Below are 20,333 nucleotides of genomic sequence, written 5' to 3' on the forward strand. Positions count from 1 at the left end.
TCCTGGTTAGGTAGGAGTCCTTTCACAGAGAGGTGTTGTTCTAGAAGATCAGCACTTCTGTTTTGTCCGTGTTGAGTTTTTGGAAGTTGTTATTCATCCAGTCGGCAATGTTTGTCATGCACCTGTGGAAGTAGGCCTTCTCTGTGGAGGGGCCTTCTGATAGTGGGACGATGAACTGGGTGTTGCTGCATAGAATATGATGTTCACTCCATGGGTTCTGACAATGTTAGCCAAGGAAGTCATGCAGATTTTGAACAGTGTTGGGCTGGGCAACAAGCATTAAGGGATGAGGCAGATTAAGTTCTTGAGTTCGAGGTGAAAGGAGGTAGGCGGATTCCTTTGGTCCTCCCAGTGAGGAAGGATGTGATCCATTTGAGGGCGTCTCCTTGGATTCTAATGTTATGAAGCCTCTTGATAAGGGTGTGGTGGGATACGGTGTTGAATGCTGCTGAGAGGTCGAGGAGGATCCGGGCCGCAGTTTCTCCCCGGTCGAGGAGGGTTCTGATGCTGTCAGTGGCAGTGATCAACGCAGTTTCGGTGCTGTGGTTGGAGTGAAATCCTGACTGGAAAGGGTCAAGAAGATTATTGATTTCCAGGTGTTCTGTGAGTTGGCGGTTGATGGCCTTTTCAAGAACTTTGGAGCAGAGAGATGGGACAGTATTTCTCGAGTTTGATGGGGTCAGCAGAAGGTTTCTTGAGGAAGACTTTGACTTCTGATTTGCGATTTACCAGCTGGTTCTCAAATAGGTCTGGTGTTCAGATTTTTGCACTTGCTCCTGGTTAGGAAACAGTCTATTTTAAGGTTCTCTGTACCTTCATTCCAAAATCTGTTTTTACCATTCAGTTGGGTCTCATCCTTACCCTCTTCCCCTTCATTGTATTAAAACTATCTGAAACAGAAGACGCTCTTTTTTTTTTATCTTGCCATATGCTAATGGAATAAACTAACTGTTCATATTTGTTCATGCCATACTTTTTTCCACTTTTAAAAAGCTAGTTAAAACCTATTCTTTAATCTCCTCTATTTGTGAGGTTTTGTTTTCTTTGTCCCCTCTTTAGATGAATTTAGTGTTGGGATACTCTGCTTGGAGAGAGCTGTTTCAGTGCTGTATCAAGTGTCTGTAACTTGACGTAATAACAACAAGAGCTGCTGTTGTGAAATGTGCTGCACGTAACAGTAAAGATGATATGGTTCCATTTTGCAATTGATATGCGGATGAAGTTGCAAAATACAGTGCTCTTATGTCTGGCAGATAGCAATCACAGGAATTTTGTAATTCTGAAAAGGAAAGCATAAATTGTTTTTGTCTACATCATTACAGACTTTACAGGAACTAAACAATCTGCAGAACAATGTGCTGGAGGATGAATTTAAAAAGCAGGTGCAGCAGGTTGTACTAAAATAATAATCTGTGAATATCAAATGATTAAAGATTTGTTTTGCCAGCTTGTATCAAATGTCAATATATCTGCATGGACCTATACATAAGATGGGAAACTAACAGAGACAACATTAATGTAAAAGTGTGTGTGTAATTTGACTGATGTAGAAGAAAAGGCTATTACAGTATTAAATGAGGGAAGAGTGAAACTTAGTAGAAATTTGTGTGAAGACAAAAGAGATTGAGGTGCAAGAGGAAGCTGAAAAGAGATTCAGAAATTCAAAGATACAACCTAGACTTAGAAGTGAACAGAAGAAGAAAGGAAGTGTGCGTGTAGGATGCATGAATTGAATTTAACATAAAGCTTTTAAATTTGACATAACTAGGAATCAATCAATTCATTTGTTTTATGATGCACATTAAATTAAACATGGTTTCTCATTTCTCAGACTATTCGGATCTATATAAAATTTGTCTTTCAGCATTTTGTGAAACATAATTAATTCAAGTAGTTTTACGGTCTTGTTTTTGTTGTATCTTTAAAATGTATTATTCTTCCTGTTCCTGATGCTCCTGGAAGGAGGAACAGAGCTGGACTTTACCTTTAGAAGGCCACTTCCGCAAGTTAGTTTTAATGTAATGTGCATGTAAAATTTGCTTCACACCATATCAACAGTGCGAATTCTCTGTTTGAAAAACTGTATAACATGCTCTTCTTGAGATGTTTACTAGAATTCGCCCTGTTTTTTTTTTTTTTAGTGAGGAGACGTCACACTAGTCTTTTTACTGATTCTATACCTAGACAATTTCTGCATTATTTTACCTTGTGCTAGACCAGACCTGGTTATGGCTATTTAAGCAGAATGAAGAGTGAGTTCTATGCCAAAGCCCATTATTTAGCATTTTGAGAATTTAATGGCATTTATATTTGAACCAACTATTTTTGCCTTCTGAAAAACGTTCTAAATTTGGAATAGATCTTCACACACACCCCGATCCAAAGTAGTTCTTAATTTGTGTCAGCAAATATTTAGAGAAAATTGAGTCAATAGGTTTTTCTAACTTCAAAGTGATTTTTAGTTGCACACAGTTGCAGACATGCATGCCATCCCTTAAATTAATTTCAAGTCAAAATTAAAGTAAAACCAATAAGAATATCTGCTGCTTACCTTTCTTACAATACTGTCTTCTACATTTGATTTCTTGTTGCTGCCCTGCTTCCCCATTAATGTAATTTCAAGTTGACAAAAAGGTTTCGGCAGGATATCGCACTGTGTGAAGAACTTTCGCCATTCTACAATATAAGCTTTCAGTAAGGCTGTGTCATCTTGGTGACTTAATACTCTCTGAAAACAAGTATAAAATGTACTTAGAAAGCAGCAATTTATATGTATAAACATACAGCATTATCTCAACATATTGAGTGTATACTAGCAGTGCACACTTGTAAAACAAAAGCAAATGCAGAACAACATACAATTTTCCTTGGTACAATAAACCCTCCATGTGGAACTTAAAATGGAATTGGGGAGTCATGTTGAAAGCAATTGGCAAAAAGACTCTTCATCATAACTACATTTGCCTTTAAAAAAGATAAGTCAATGTTGTATACACATAGGCTGAATGGGTAAACAAGGAAACCTTGCAGTGTTTTCAAAGGAATAGAAATATTCTCTAAAACATGCCTTTAATATTAACTACAATGTGCGTGTGATACCCTTGTGGCTTTGGACTACGGTTTAAACCATCAATCTGCCTTTGCCAAACTAAATTGTGTACTGAAGTATTAACCTATCATAAAATCTTTTGCACACTTACATTTAGAAAAAACGTTTTTCATGTTGTGTACTGTAATTTTCCAAAACTGCAAAACGTTCAATCTAGCAAGGGCTAATATTGTTTTATCAAATAATGTAGTCACATGTTTTACTAGTTATCTAACCCTTGAAAAGAAAAAGTAATGTACTTTGTGGCCTATTCTTACTAAATTACAGCAGTGACAAAAATGTTTATGTGTAATCAGCCTGCTACATAAAAACAAGTAAGATTATAAATTTCACTTCCAGCAGATCTTCCACTGCTGGAACGCTCTTAGCTGGATTAGCACTCAGGATTTTAAGTAGAACTCTGATCTTCACTGAATTATGTTATAGCAATAAGATGTGGCAGTATTTGGGGTTTTGATAATGCAGAGGCTTAATTCAGATTCTGGCTACGAATTTCTTTGTAGATACTGACCATCTGTTATTCAGTCAAAATGCAGCACTTTGGAACTCATGCATTGGCATAATATCAATTTGCATACATCATTTCTTAAGGTTCCTCATTCTAACCCACATGCCCCCTAAGCACTCCCCCACGGATTTTGGTCAGCCTGGGGCTTGGTCTAATTGATGGTTCTCTACAAGAACTCTCATTGGAGGATGACTTTTTGTACGTTCTCTCAGAGAAGCGATAGATGATATTAAAACATTTTTGATGAGCCAATGTCATGCTTATCAAGGATCACCCTCTTGATTGAATGTTTGGGGCTATGGAAATTAAGAGTCTATATAATTAAGATCACCAAAAAATAATCCAGGTATCATCCCAACCCAGTCATTTTTTAGCTTCAATCAAATATAAACACAATGGACAGTCTGTATTTCGGACTGGGTTTTCTGGATTGTGAAAGCATCTTTGGTAAAAACAAAACCATAAAAAAAAGACTATTTACTTGAACAACACGCAGCACATTTTAATAAACACACTTACAACAGTTTATATAGTGAAGCACTTACAGCTTGAGCCTGCTTTATAAAATCAAGGATGTCTTCTTTCAGCGCTTGATGTATTTTTGCTGGGCCTTTATCATCCCATAAGCAAACAGCATGAACATCACTAAAACACATTTCCAAAGAATTGGGAGGGAAAGAAAGACATGTTTTATTATCCTGGAAAACTTAAGAGGTGCGTATGCAACTGAAAGATTGTTTTGATAGGAGACTTGAAACAACAGCAGTTGCCGGAATCCTGATACATTCTTAACCATGATACTTGTTCATTGTATATTTACCTGCAGTTACATGGAGGCGCCAGGGCCATTCTGAGATTTCAGGCTTGGCAAGCTCCAGGAAGAAACCGCCTCACATTTGCATTTTTCCTCTCACCCAGCCCTTGTTGCCCCTTCCTCCCCAACTATTTCCAGTGTGAGAAACGTGATGGTGGGTATAACCCAGATAAAGAAAACTGGTATGAATTAGAAGAGATTAGAAGAACAAATGCTAATAGCCGTATACCAAACATACAGTCAACACTCAAAGCTGTTTATGGCCCTTCAACTGATTATGTATTGTTTTCTGCCCACACAATTGCAGAGTAAGCAATTAGTAGCACTTAAAACAGTCTGAACAAGTAGTTAACCACTATTACGTCCCTAAGCTTGGGCAATAGTAAGAAAAATATCCACCACCAAATTCAAGCAGAAAGAAAGGCAACCAGACGGGGTTCGTTCCTTGTAGAACAATAAAACAGGATTTAAAAGTATCACAGAAAAGACAATAAACCACATAATCATGTCTCTACTCCTATGATATGCATATTTTTTCTGCATCTCTGGGTAACTCTCAAAGCACTCAGTCCCCAATAGGAAATCAACACCTGCTTACCCTATCATTGTGTCAATAGAGGTAGACTATCCGTAGAAGTATTAAGGGAAGTCTGCATTTCTCCACAGGGAAAATCTGTTTTCTATGTGGATAAATTCCTTCCTCTAATGCCCCTGAAAAATGAATGTGTGAATAAATAGGTTTATTTTGTTTTCCTAGTGAGAACCGCAAAATGAATGCTTTTAAGAGCAATCACATGAGACATTTGTGTAAGGGGCATTCAAAGTGACAGTGATACCTTCTTTGCATTTCAGATAATACAGGTGAGAATTACAATACAAGCAATATCAACACTTCACTCTTATCCGAGGGACACACTTCACACCACCATCAAAGAGGGGGTTTGACATCATACTTACTGACTTATCCTATACTTGTAGAACATTTCTGAAGGAGTAGAGTGGTTGCGGTGAGAAGGGGCTTTTAATAGATTGGGGTTTAGTTTAATCCGGAGAGCATGAGACTGTGGCACTGCAGATAGATATCTGGGGATGGTTGTGAGGTACATGAGGGGAAACAGACCAGAAGACGTCTACTTTCCTCTGGTTCTGGGTACGAACAGGACTTTGTCTTGAAGAAAGAAGAGTGGAAACTGCATCACTTTGACCTACTCTAGTACATCCGATCCCTGGCGAATTTTATATTGATTTTATCGGAATTCATTCATAGATAATGTGGTGTGTGTATAACTATATATTCAATCAACATTATTAAGTGGTGATAAGCTGCTACATGCTCAGTTCCCATTTACTCCTGAGGAACAAGACACCCATAACAGTGCCAGGATAGTGGTGCTATACATGGAAATCAGAAAGGTAGGGCTTTCTATCAGCTCACTGAGATAAAATCAGCCTTGAAGACTTGTGAGAGCCGTGAGACCTACCCCTCTTCCTCAACAGCTTACCACGAAGCACTTGAACATATGGGCCAGGATGAAGTGGTAGCCCCAGCTGTCATGCACTACTAATGGAGCCAGTGGCAACTTAGGGGTCTCTGGACGTTTGATTTTTTGCTGAAAAACCTCTGAAGAGAGCCATTTCCAAAATGCAGCAGGGTGTGGTAACCAGGCTAACCAGAATGCTAAGGGGGCACCCACTGTACTGAGACAGTAAAGTTATTTCGCTCTAAAAAATAATGTGATTGATGAGCTTCACTGAAAGTTATATACAGCTCATGCGGAGCATAATCATACAAACTGAAAGAAAAACACAAGACTAAATCTATGCTGTGCTTCTTCCCCTAGGGTGGGGAAGCTCATGACCCCCTAACTAGGAGTCACTCTGCTGCTGAGAATTTGTTGCAACTAGTTTAGACGGTGCTCCTCAAGGCCTAGATCTTTGATACCTGTGATAGGTGGCTGTAACATTCCTTCAGGAAGTTGAGTTAACAAACCCGAGAACTGCTGCACGATAAGAGTTACAGTGTTATAGGCACTGCATTAATATAACCCTCTGAGCACAGCTGGAGGCATTGATTCCTAGAGGAAACTGGCTCACACTATGACATACAATATGTCATATTGAAATATGCGTCCTTAACATACTGAGGGGCCCATTCAAGCTAAAGCTACTCAAAGGAAGGCACTCAGCATGATAGATAGATATATATATATATATATATAATAATATCACTTACCCACTGTACATCTGTTTGTGGTATGTAGTGCTGCAGATTCACATGCTGTGCATATCTCGCCATCTACTGTTGGGCTCGGAGTGTTACAAGTTGTTTTTCTTCGAAGGAGTCTTTTCTCAAGTCACGGGATTGAGTGACTCCTCATCTCAGTGATAGTGCGCAAGGGCATCCACTCCTTTGTAAGATTGTTTTCCCGCAGGAGGGTGAAGTAAGGAGTGAAGAATTGTGTATGTACAACTATAGATATATAAAAAGTACATAAGATGTTCATGCAAATGTATATACATATGTACAAATTACTACTGCAAGACTACAGGCTCCCGGGGAGGAGGGAGGGTGCATGTGAATCTGCAGCACTATATGCCACAAACAGATGTACACTGGGTAAGTGACATTTTCCGTTCCGTGGCATGTGTAGCTGCAGATACACATGCGAAGTATAGACTAAAAAGCAGTTCTCCTCCCAAGTACGCGATGGTTAGCCCATAGGAGTTGAAGTAGTTTGAAATAGTGTTTTTAGCACCAAATGTCCAACATTGGCTTGTTGTCTAGATAACACATCCACACAGTAATGTTTGGTGAATGTATGTGGTGTGGACCATGTGGCTACACTGCATATATCCGCCATTGGTATATTTCCTAAGAATGCCATGGAGGCACCTTTTTCCTAGTGGAATGTGCTTTTGAAGTTATTAATAGCTGCCTTTCTGCTTTGAGGTAGTATGATTGAATACATTTTACAATCCATCTAGCTAATCCTTGTTTTGAAATGGGATTAACTTTATGAGGTTATTGGAAAGCAACAAAAAGTTTGTTTTGTTTTCCTAAAGTCCTTTGTTCTGTCTATATAATACACTAGAGCTCTTTTAAGATCAAGAGTTTGGAGAGCTCTTTCAGAAGTAGAGTCTGGCAATTCCACTGACTGATTAATGTCAAAAGGTGAAACCACTTTAGGCAAACAATTTGGATTTGTCCTAAGTACTACTTTGTGTTTGTGTACTTGGAAGAAAGGTTCTTATAGAGCAAATGATTGAATTTCACTTACTCTTCTCAAGGAAGTAACTGCTACCAAAAAAGCTACCTTCCATGTTAGAAATTGATTAGCGCAAGAGGGCATGGGTTCAAATGGGGAAACCATAAGTCTTGTGAGTATAATATTAAGATTCCATGCAGAAGCTGGTGGAACTCTAGGTGGAATAATGTGTTTCAGCCCTTCCATAAACGCTTTTATGACAGGAACTCTAAACAGAAAGGTATGTTGTTTGTTTTGTAGGTAGGCTGATATGATTGTTTGATGAATTTTAACAGAGGAATAGGCCAGATTTGCTTTCTGTAAATAAAGCAAATAACACACAATATCGTGTACTGATCCTTTAAGTGAATCTATATTTTTAGGTTGACAGTAGTATACAAACCGTTTCCATTTATTTGCATAGCACTGTCTGTTTGTTGGTCTACCTACTTGTTTTAGAATGTCCATACATTCTAATGGAAGCTGTAGGTATCCAAATTCTATGATCCCAGGAGCCAAATCGCCAAGTTGAGCACACTGGGATTGGGATGCCTGATTTGACTGCTGTTTTGAGTTAACAGGTCTGGTCTGTTTGGAAGCTTGTGATGTGGTACTACTGACAGATCTAGCAGTGTTGTGTACCAGTGTTGGCGTGCCCATGTAGGAGCTATGAGTATCTTGGTGAGTGAAGTGTGACATTTTGTTGACCAGATATGGAATTAACAGACAGGAGGGGGGTGGGAGGAGCGTAACCAAATATCCCTGACCAGTTGATCCATATAGCATTGCCATTGGACTGAGGGTTTGGGTATCTGGATGCGAAGTTTTGGCATTTTGTGTTTTCGCTTGTTGCAAAAAGGTCTATGTTTGGTGTTCCCCACATTTGAAAGGAATATGGGTGAATCTCCCTTTCATGTATTTGTTGCTGCATCCTGCTTAGAAGGTCCGCTAGCTGGTTGTCTATCCCTGGGATGTATTCCCCTAGCAGGTGAATGTGATTGTGAATTGCCCATTTCCATATTGTACGAGCTACAAGGGAATTGGGTTGAGTGTGTCCCCCCTGTTTTTTCAGATAATACATTGTTGTCATGTTATCTGTTCTTATTAAGACTATTTTGTGTATGATCTGTAGTTGAAATGCGTTGATGGCTAAGCACACCTCTAATAATTCCAAGTGGTTTATGTGATAAGTTTTTTGTATTGAGTCCCATTCCCCTTGTATAGTTAGATTGTTGAGATGGGCTCCCCAACCTGTCATTGACGCTCCTGTTGTGATTATGGGCTGTGGCACAGGGTCTTGAAATTGCCGTTACCTTGTTAAGTTGTTGTGATTCGACCACTGCAGAGATTTGTAAGTTTGGCGGTCTAACACTAAGATCATGTAGCCGACAATGTGCCTGAGACCATTGTTGCGAGAGACACTGTTGCTGTGGTCTCATGTTTAGCAGTGCATTTGGTACTATTGCTATGCATTATGCCATCATTCCCAATAGTTTCATGACAAATCTTACTGTGTAAGTTTTACTGACCTGGATTTGTGATATGAGGTAGTGAAATACTTGTATCCATTGTGGATTTGGGTAGACGAATGCTGATTGAGTATTCAGAATTGCGCCTAGATAAGGTTGAATTTGTGCTGGCTGAAGACTAGATTTCTGGTCATTGTGAACCCTAATGTGTAGGGTATCTATTGTGTGTGTTGTTGGCATTTTAAAATGGTGCTGGATTTTATTAACCAATCGTCTAGATAAGCGAAGACATGTATGTGCTGTCTTCTGAGGAATGCCGCTACTACAGCTAGACATTTTGTGAACATTCCTGGTGCTGTTGTTACTCCAAAGGGTAGTACTTTGAATTGGTAGTGCTTGCCTGAAATTACGAACCTTAACTACTTGTGGTGAGCTGGATGTATGGGAATGTGGAAGTAAGCGTCTTTTAGATCTAGCGCGGTCATGTAATCTTGTTTTTGTAGTAGGGGAATTACATCCTGTAGAGTGACCATGTAAAAATGTTCTGACAGGATATATAGATTTAGAGGTCGGAGATCAAGAATGGTTCTGAGAGTACCAGCCTTCTTTGGTATAAGGAAGTATGGGAAGAATACAGCTGTTCCTTGCTGTGAGATGGGAACTATTTCTATTGCCTCCTTGAGTAATAGAGATTGTACCTCGTTTTAGTAGAATAGTGTGTTCTGGAGAGAGTCTGTGAGAACGAGGTGGAATCATTGGTGGAGTGGGGTTGAGCTCTAGGCAAATAACCATTGCGGATAATTGAGAGTACCCATTGATCTGTGGTGATGTTTTGCCAGTGAGAATGGAATTGTTGCAGTCTTCCTCCCACAGGAGACATATGGGATTGTGGGATGTTTGGGAAGTCATTGTTAAGTGGGCGTGGAAGTACCCTTTGAGGCTGCAAGTTTTCCTCTGGCTCTGAAACACTGTCCTCTGTAAGAGCACCTAAATGACCCCCTTGGGTAGTACTGCTGTCCTTGCTTTGGATGGAAGGTAGAAGCCTAATCTGATTATTTGTTATGGCCTGACTATTTTTCACAATTTGCTGAACCCGCTTTTGGTGTTCTTTGGGTAGGTATTGCAAGAATTCTTGCATCTCATCCCAATGTGCCCTGTCATAGCATGCTAACAGGGTCTAGAAGTTGGCAATCCACCACTGGCTGGCTGCTTGTGTTGCCACCCTTTTCACCGCAGCATCAACTTTGCTGCTTTCTTTGTCAAGGGGTGGGGTATCCCCAGAAGATTGACTATTGGCACGCTTCCTGGCTGCACTGACCACAACAGAATCTGGTGGTAATTACTGTGAGATGTAAATTGGGTCTGCTGGTGCAGGCGTATATTTTTTGCCAACCCTCGGTGTTAGAACCCTATCTTTAACTGGTTCTTTAAATGTTTCTTCTGCATGCTTAAGCATACCAGGAACCATTGGTAAACACTGGTTTTGCTTATGAGTTGGGGATAGTGTATTAAAAAGGAAATCTAAAGGTTCTGCATGCATTTGTACTCCACGGTATGCAGCTGCCCTGGATATTACTTGGTTATAAGCTGTACTATCCTCTGGTGGGGATGGTCTAGTAGGGTAGCGATCCGGATCATTAGATGGTATAGGATCCGAATCATACATGTTTCATGGGTCTACAGTGTAACTGGAACCACCCCTTTGTTCTTCTTGTGAAGAAGTGTGATGATGAAGGTGGTGGAGGTGGAGTGAGAGGTTGTGGTGAAAAAGAAAGTTGCAGTGAATGTGGTGGAGAAAGCTGAAGAGGTTTTGGCTTTTCCTTCTTCAAACTTTTTGCCTGAGGTGGGGCAGTATCAAGAGTTTCCTGAAATGCTAACTTTCTTTTAGTCTGTGGAGGCGGAGAAGTAATATTTTTTCCAGTCCCTTTCTGGATTTGGATTCTTCTCTAATTGCTGTCCATAATCTCTAAAATAGGTTGAACGTCCAATTCCTCCATTTGATGTTCAGAGGTATATTTTGTGCCCTTAGAGGAATATTCAGTCAATGTTTTGGGCACCTGCTCATCCGAGCCAAAAGCCCTGTCTCCCCTGTAAAAGATGATGTTTTTGGCTCTGAAGTCGGACCGAGATGTTTTGGGTCCAAAGCTGTTGGACAAGGTGTTGACTTCGAAGCAGAGCGTACTCTTTTTGGATCCAATGATGTTGGGCGCTGGCTCGGTTCGGAGGTTGAGGCATGTAATTTTCGTCTCGACCCTGACACCGAAACAGGCGTGGTAACCTGTTGGAGTGTTTTTGGCCTTTTTTCGGTGCCGAACCCAATGGGCCGGCCGATCATAATTTTTTTTTGGGTGGAACGATGGCTTGACAGCAGTGATGCACCCAAGGCCTTGCCTGATCTTTTAAAAGCTGGTGCTGGGGCAGGTATACTCACATACTGCGCCGCTGCTATTGGCTGGCTGTAGTCCTCTGAACCCTGCTCGTATTCGGAGTATGGGATTGAAACTGCCGTTTGTGAATGCTCCTCTTCAAGGGTGTCAGTGATGGACTCTGTGTGCTTGGATACCATCTCCACTCTTAGAGTCCTTCGATTGCGTAATGTTTTCTTCGATCGAAAAGACCAACACACCTCATAGCTTTCTTCTCGATGTTCTGGAGAATGACAAAGATTACAGACCAAGTGCTGGTCGGTATAAGGATATTTTGTGTGGCACTGAGGACAGAATCGAAATGGAGTCCGATCCATCAGGGTATAACGCAGTAGGCCTGAACAAGCCCAAGGGGGGCATGAACACCCGAAAGTGTGTTTCCCTGATCCAGACAGTACTATCGGATCAAGTGCAGAAGAAACCTCAGTCGAAACAATACCAACGGTATGAGAAACGTTTGAGAGAATACAGAGTTTCCGAATTTAAAGTCCTGGAGCGAGAGGGAAATGTCCTAACCCGACTGCGGAAAGAAAATCTAAAAAAGGAGTCGATGCCCATGCACACTATCACCAAGAGGAGGAGTCACTTGATCCGGTGACTCGAAAAAAGACTTCTTCAAAGAAAAACAACTTGTAACACTCCAGACCCAACACTAGATGGCAAGATATGCACAGTATGTGTATCTGCACCTACACATGCAATTATATATATATATATATATATATATATATATATATATAAACGTCACTTACCCAGTGTACATCTGTTTGTGCAGATTCACATGCTGTGCATTAGTCCGCCATCTAGCGTTGGGCTTGGAGTGTAACAAGTTGTTTTTCTTCAAAGAAGTCTTTTTAGAGTCACGGGATCGAGTGACTCCTCCTCTTCGGTTCCATTGCGCATGGGCACCGACTCCATTGTTTGATTGTTTTCCCGCAGAGGGTAAAGGAAGGAGGACTAGAGTATATAGGTATAAAGTAAGAGATGTCCATGCAAATGTAAATGTTTATACAGCTGTGATAACAAACAACTACAGGCTTCCAGGGAGGATGCACGTGAATCTGCAGCAGAACATGCCACGAACAGATGTACACTGGGTAAGTGACATTTTCCGTTCAATGCCATGCTTAGCTGCAGATACCCATGCTTTGCATAGACTACAAAGCAGTTTGTCCTCCCAAAAATAGAGGTGGCTAACCTGTAGGAGTTGAAGTTGTTTGAAATAATGTTCTTAGAACAGCTTGACCTACTGTGGCTTGTTATGATAATACGTCTACATAGTAGTGTTTAGTGAATGTATGTGGTATTGACCATGTAGCTGCTTTACATATTTCAGCCATTGGCATGCCATTTTTGCACCGTTCTTTCATGTAGAATGTGCTTTGGAAATAACTGAAAGCTGTCTTTTTGCTTTGATACAGCATGTTTGTATGCACTGTACAATCCATCGTGCTAAAGCTTGTTTTGATATAGCTACAAATAGCTGTTTAGTCTTTCTAAATGGTTTAGTTCTGTCTATTTAGTACATTAAAGCTCTTTTGATGTCTAATGTATGTAGAGCTCTTTCTGCCACAGAATCTAGCTGTGGAAAGAAGACTGGCAGTTCAACTGTTTGACTAGTATGAAAAGGTGATACAACTTTTGGTAGAAATTTTGGATTTGTTCTTAGTACAACTTTATGTTTGTGTACTTGGAAGAAAGGTTCCTCAAGAGTAAAGGCTTGGATTTCACTTACTCTTCTTAGAGAAGTAATTGCTACAAGGAAGGTAACTTTCCATGTTAGAAATTGAATTTGACACGAGTGCATTGGCTCTAATGGTGGTCCCATAAGCCTTGTAAGCACTATATTTAGATTCCAAGATGGAACTGGTGGTGTTCTGGGTGGAATGATGCGTTTCAAGCCTTCCATGAAAGCTTTAATGACAGGAACTCTAAATAAAGAGCTATGTTGTATATTTTGTAAATATGCGGAAATTGCAGTAAGATGTATTTTTATTGAAGAAAATGCTAAATTTGATTTTTGTAAATGAAGTAAATAACATACAATATCTTGTATTGATGCTGTAAGAGGGTCTATATTTTTAGATTGACAGTAATATACAAATCCTTTCCATTTGTTTGCATAGCACTGTCTACTAGTGGGTTTTCTTGCTTGTTTAATAACTTCCATACATTCTGACGGGAGTTGTACATATCCAAACTCTATGACCTCAGGAGCCAAATTGCTAGATAGAGTGCTTTGGGATTTGGATGTCTGATTTGAACTCTGTTTTGTGTCAATAGATCTGGTCTGCATAGGAGTTGAGTGTGGTACTACTGATAGATATAGTAATGTTGTGTACCACGGTTGATGTGCCCATGTTGGTGCTATGAGTATCATGTTGAGTGAAGTTTGACGTAACTTATTGACTAGAAATGGAAGGAGTGGGAGGGGGGTAAAAGCATACACAAATATCCCTGACCAATTGATCCATGGAGCACTGCCCTTGGATAGGGGATGTGGGTGTCTGGATGAGAAGTTTTGGCATTTTGTGTTTTCGCTTGTTGCGAACAGGTATATGTTTGGTGTTCCCCAATTTGAAAGTACTTTTGAAGTTCTTGAGGATGAATCTCCCATTTGCGAGTTTGTTGGTGATTTCCGCTGAGGATATCTGCCAACTGATTGTCTATCCCTGGGATGTACTGTGCTTATAGATGAATTTGGTTGTGGATTGCCCATTTCCAAATTTTTGGGGCTAGAAGGGACAGTTGGGATGAATGTGTCCCTCCCTGTTTGTTGAGATAATACATGGTTGTCATGTTGTCTGTTTTGATAAGAACAATCTTCTGTGTCAGAAAAGGTTGAAAAGATTGGAGTGCTAGAAAGACAGCTAATAACTACGTGGTTTATGTGTAGCTGTTTCTGTTTGACATCTCACTGTTGTGATTGTTTAGGTGAACTCCCCAGCCAATCATTGATGCATCTGTTGTAATTATGGTCTGAGGCACAGCGCCTTGAAATGACCGCCCCTTGTTTAGATTGGTAGAATTCCACCACTGAAGGGACATATATGTTTGGCGGTCTATCAACACTAGATCTTGGAGTTGACCGTGTGCCTGTGACCATTGTTGTGCAAGGCACTGTTGTAAGGGCCGCATGTTTAGTCTTGCGTGTGGAACAATTGCAGTACAGGATGCCATCATTCCTAGAATTTTCATGACAAATCTTAACACTGTATTGTTGATTTGGTTGTATTTGTGGAATTAGATTTTGGAAAGCCTGTATCCTTTGGGTATTTGGATATGCTAGCGCTTGTTGAGTATTTAGTATTGCAACTAAATACGGTTGTATTTGTGCTGGTTGAAGGTGTTTTTGGTAGTTTATTGAGAAACCTAGTGTGTGTAAGGTTTGTATTACATAACGCGTAAGATTTTGGCATTGTGTATGACTGCTTGATTTTATTAGTCAATCGTCTAGATATGGAAAGACATGTATATGTTGTCTTCTTAGGTAGGCTGTCTTAGGTAGGCTGCCACTACTGCCAAGCACTTTGTGAATACCCCTGGAGCTGTTGTTATTCCAAAGGGTAACACTTTGAATTGGTAGTGTTTTCCCTGAATGACAAATCTGAGGCATTTTCTGTGGGCAGGATGGATGGGTATGTGAAAATACGAATCCTTGAGGTCTAAGGCGGTCGTGAAACCTTGTTTTTGTAGTAGAGGGATGACATCCTGTAAAGTTACCATGTGAAAAGGTTCTGACAGGATGTAAAGATTGAGGGGTCTGAGGTCTAATATTGGCCTGAGGGTGCCATCTTTTTTAGGAATTACAAAGTATATTGAATAAACTCCTGTTCCTACATGAGACTGTGGAACTAACTCGATTGCTTGTTTGAGTAGTAGAGATTGGACCTCTTCTTGTAACAGAATTGTGTGTTCTGTGGCTAGTTTGTGAAAACTTGGTGGAATAGTTGGAGGAGTGTTTATCAATTCTAGGAAATAACCACTGCGTATAACTGATAACACCCAGTTATCAGTGGTAATATTTTGCCAATGTATGTGGAACTGTTGTAGTCTTCCCCCCACAGGAGAGGTGTGGAGTGGAAGGGAGTGAGGGAAGTCACTGTTTTGGGTGTGTTGCAGGCTGCTTAGAGGTCTGGAATTTTCCCCTATTTCTGGAATCGTGTGACTCTAAAACCACCTCGTTAGTATTGTGTTTGGTAGGCTGGTTTTGTTTGGGAGGTTAATGCCTCTGAGATCTGTGGTCTGAAACCACCTCAAAATTGAGGTTTACGAAATGACCCTCTAAATGGTGTGGAATAGAGTGCACCCATTGCTTTAACTGTGTCAGAGTCTTTTCATAGCTTTTCTATTGCTGTCTACCTCTGGCCCAAAAATATGTTTTTTTATCGAAGGGCATGTTTAACACAGCCTGTTGTATTTCTGGGTTGAATCCAGAAGATCTGAGTCATGCAGGTCTATGGATAGTGACTGCTGTGTTGACAGTCCTTGCAGCGGAATCTGCTGCATCTAGAGCAGATCTTATCTGGTTATTTGTGATAGCTTGCCCTTCCTCAACTACCCGTTGAGCTCTTTTCTTGTGTTCTTTGGGGAGATGCTATATTTTATCTTGCATCTCTTCCCAGTGGGCTCAATCATAAGGAGCTAGTAGCGCCTGTGACTTTGCTATCCTCCATTGGTTTGCCGCTTGGGACGCAACCCTTTTCCCTGCAGCATCGAATTTCCTGCTTTCCTTATCAGGAGGGGGTGCATCTCCTGAGGACTGACTATTTGCTCTCTTCCTGGCAGCACTAACCACAATAGAATCAGGTGGTACCTGATGGGTGATATAATCAGGGTCAGAAGGTGCAGGTTTGTACTTCTTTTCTATTCCCAGTATTATAATGCGTGCTTTCACCGGCTCATTAAAAATCTGATCTGCATGTTTTATCATGCCTGGGAGCATAGGGAGGCATTGGTACCTAGAATGAGCTGAGGATAATGAGTTGAATAAAAAATCCTTTTCTAGTGGTTCTGTATGCATTGTAACCCCATGACAGGCTGCAGCCCCAGCTATGACCTGGTTATATACAGTAGTATCCTCAGGTGGTGATGGTTTAGCGGGATAGCTGTCTGGGTCATTGCTTGGGATGGGATCAGGGTCATAAAGATCCCACGGATCAAATCTTGTTGTGAATCATATGAATGAGTTGGCGAATGCATTGGTGTAGGGCTGCTGTGAGGAGAGATAGGCAGGTGTGGAGAATGAGGAGGAGAAGACTGAGGAGGTGCTGGCTTCTCTTTCTGCTTTGGCACTTTAGCTGGGGGATGCTTAGTGTCCAATTCCTCCTGAAATGCTAGCTTCCTCTTTGTTTTTAAAGGAGGTGCTGTGACAATTCTCCCTGTTTCTTTATGGATGTGGATCCTGGATTGCCTCTCATCCATAATTTGAAGTATTGGTTCTATTTCTGACTCCTCCTCAGAGGTTTTGTTGGTTTTTTTAAAGTCTTTTAGAAAGTCCTTGTTCCTCTGTATATGCTGGCTTTTTCGGCTCCTAAGTGTGTTTTTTCGGGATCAAAAAGGATGAGGAAGGTTGAGGCTCCGAAACAGTTTTTCTTATTTTCGACTCTGAAATTTGGTGTTTACTGGAGTCTGAAACTGAGCTTTTTGTCGACTCTGAGGTTTCCGGAGAGGTGGCCGTTTTCGGTGCTGAAGTGGAGGGTCGGTCACCGACAGTATTTTTTCAGGCCGAGCCATGGCCTTCCGGCAGTGGCGTACCCAAGGCCTTTTGATTTTTCTTTTATGAGGGTGTTGGGGCAGACGTACTCACATGCTGGCCTGGCTGTGGCGGGTCTGTCTTCCTCAGATTCCTGCTCCGACTCCGAATCTCGGACTGTGACCGCTGTCTGCAGTAGTTCTTCTTCCTCTACGTCAAAATGTTCTTCACTCTTCTACGCTATTTCAAGCCTTCTTGCCCTTCTGTCTCTTAAAGTCTTTTTCAATCAGAAGGATCAACAGGCCTCGCAGTTTTCCTCCCGATGGTCTGGAGAAAGGCAGAGGTTGCAAACCAGATGCTGGTCTGTATATGGGTACTTTGAGTGAGTCCGATCCATGAGGCTCTCCAAGCGGTCGGCCCAATAGGCCAGAGTTGGGCGCACGCGCCCCAAAGGGCGAACAAAGTTGTTTCCCGACGGTATTGCTGTGTCGACTGAAGAATATTAACCCGATCGATACAATACTGACGAAAGGAGAGTTTTGCAAAGTTTTCTGAATTGAATTCTCGGAGAGGAAACACGTCCGAACCCAACGGTGGAAAGAAAACAATCTAACAATGGAGTCGGTGCCCGTGCGCAATGGAACCGAAGAGGAGTCACTCGATCCCATGACTCGAAAAAGACTTCTTCGAAGAAAAACAACTTGCACTATGGACACATTTTAGGCTTAACAAGCATTAGAACATTTCACTCCTGATCTTTCTCAACTATATGCAGGCAGTGAAACAACAGCACCAATCTTTCAAACATCATCTTTGGAATTGTGGAGTAAAGTACATGTTGATATTCCAGAAAAATTGAAAGCCATCACCAGTGATTAGTGGTCAAAAAGAATTTTGACCACTAAAGTCTTGGTGGGGACCCTGTAGAAAACGTTATCTTCTCCCCCACCTGTGAGAGGGATGATGAAAGTATCAGTGCTGTGAATGACCACACTTCCAAGTTCAACAGGAATAGACAAAGGTATTCATGCTGAACCTCGCCCTGGCTTGTGGAAGAACAGTCAAATGCTGTTGCTCTTTAGGAGCAATATACCAGAAAAGGACAGATGAATTTTACTGTGACTCAAATTACTGTTGAACTTTGGAAACCCAAACCACAACGACCACCTAATGTGTGTATTAGTACCACAGTTAAAACAACTTTCCAGGTTTGGGATACAGTAACAAAACCAGGAGGTCTAATGTCCTTTCCCTTCTTTTTCACACCCATTCACTACAATCCCACATTCCCTCCAGCAATGCACTCTAGGCCCTTTGGCTGGTGGAGAGCAGGGGGGTAGCTTTACTCTTGCGGACATGTTCCAAGGGTGGGAAATTCTTACTTTTGAAAATTTCCAACACAAATTCAGTCTCCTTGACTCGGGACGCTTCCATAACACCCAAATGAAACACTGGGTCTTCCACCCAGAAGTCAAGATGAGGGTTGTCAGAGATCTTACACCCTTGGAAGATTTGTAAAACAATTCGGGGGCTCCAGGAGTTGTATTTCCTTTTTCTACTCCCTCTTGCTCTCTACGACATCTCAATTTCAATATCGTCATATGGTCCTGTGTGAGCACACCTTGGGTAGCTCGATCTCACTAGAGAGATGGTACACCCAGTGGAAAGATATACCTAGGTTTTAATCTTTCGGTCCACATGAGGGAGGCACATTATAAATTGGTATTTAATTGGAAAAAATCTTCCCAGACACATCAGATCTATGTTGGAGGGGGTGTGGCATAGAGGGAGACTTCAAACATATCTGGTGGAACTCACAGCCATCCGGCCCATCTGAAATATTAGGTCAAATCAAACACATATTTGGGTATCCTATCCCAGTTACTACAGAATTAATTCTTCTGGACTTATGAGAACCCTCACCTAAACAACAAACGTCGGGTGATAGGACAATACTTGGGGTATGCTTGGCCTCAGCCAAGTTAGCTATAGCATCAGCTTGGAAGAAAAGGGATGCTCCGTTCCTAACTCAATGGCATGCTCAGCTGTGGCAGACCATCACCATTGAGAGAATGGCAGATAATATGCTAGACAACTATAAAACGTTTGAGTATACTTGGGGCCCGTTGGAGGAATATCTATTGAAGGGGCTTCCCCTGGTTGCCTGCCCTACACGTACAGGACCACTCCACCTTTTTAAATTTTGCCGCCTAGTACCTGATTCTTTTTCAGACTTAAGAGTCCTCTTTCTAGGGCCATGAGAATCCATCTCCTTGACCCCCTGTCAATATATCTACATAGACTTTATATCCAACTCAGTCTCACCCACTTACCTTGGAGTATATGGGATGTGGGGGGTTTTCAGTCCTATTGTATGTTGTCATTTCTTCTCGGATCAATGGTTTTCTCAGATGTTCAGCCATACTTGCGCATCATGGCGCCACTATATGTTTGAACCTGTTTTGATAATTTAGCCTTCTGCTAGTATGTAATTAGTGTCAAGGGATGATTTTAGTGTTGATTTTTGTGTTATACTTGCAAAATGATAAAGTTTGACAAAAAAAAATTAGAATCAGTTGAACCCGACAGCATCTCCTACCAGTGACTTATCACAGGTAGCTCATGCCCATCACTTGTAGTGGTGAGGAACTAATCCATGAAAGGAGAAGGCGTTAACTGACCTCAGACCTGCTCTTGTTGCTGTAATTATGCAGACATATCCTTTAATATAAAAGGACAGGGTGGTTCAGGCTGGTGTTATCATCCTTAGCCATATGAAGCAGGGGGACAGTTGGCACTGATACAAATTTCTGTACAGACCCCTTTATTTTATTTCCATGATGTCACGCTGAGTATTGTGCCACCTTACTGGATTACCCTAACAGCCTCAGTGGGACTGGAATGGCCTGCAGGGGAGTGGAGTGGAGCTGTGTTCTTGAGACACTTACTGACCTTAAATGAGGAATTTGAGTTTGTCGTTTAGTTGTCAAGATTTAGTTGTTGCCTGCGAATGGGAGGATGGAACTACATCACCCCGATTTTCTTTTATGTTCACGACTGTGTAGCT

At 41.2% G+C, this 20,333-nt stretch overlaps 1 protein-coding gene across 2 annotated transcripts in view; it reads right to left on the reverse strand.

The window, feature by feature from the left end:
* Positions 1-20,333, reverse strand: part of CUL5 (cullin 5) — a 497,462-nt gene that overhangs the window by 384,623 nt on the left and 92,506 nt on the right. For both annotated transcript variants that reach the window (XM_069202325.1, XM_069202326.1), the window contains exons 3-4: positions 4,163-4,262; positions 2,552-2,728 (exon numbers count right to left, since the gene is read on the reverse strand). In XM_069202325.1, coding sequence (XP_069058426.1) covers positions 2,552-2,728; positions 4,163-4,262 — 277 coding nt within the window. The remainder of the gene's footprint in view (positions 1-2,551; positions 2,729-4,162; positions 4,263-20,333) is intronic.

The sequence above is a fragment of the Pleurodeles waltl genome, chromosome 8 (genome assembly GCF_031143425.1).
Source record: "Pleurodeles waltl isolate 20211129_DDA chromosome 8, aPleWal1.hap1.20221129, whole genome shotgun sequence".
Lineage (NCBI taxonomy): Eukaryota > Metazoa > Chordata > Amphibia > Caudata > Salamandridae > Pleurodeles > Pleurodeles waltl.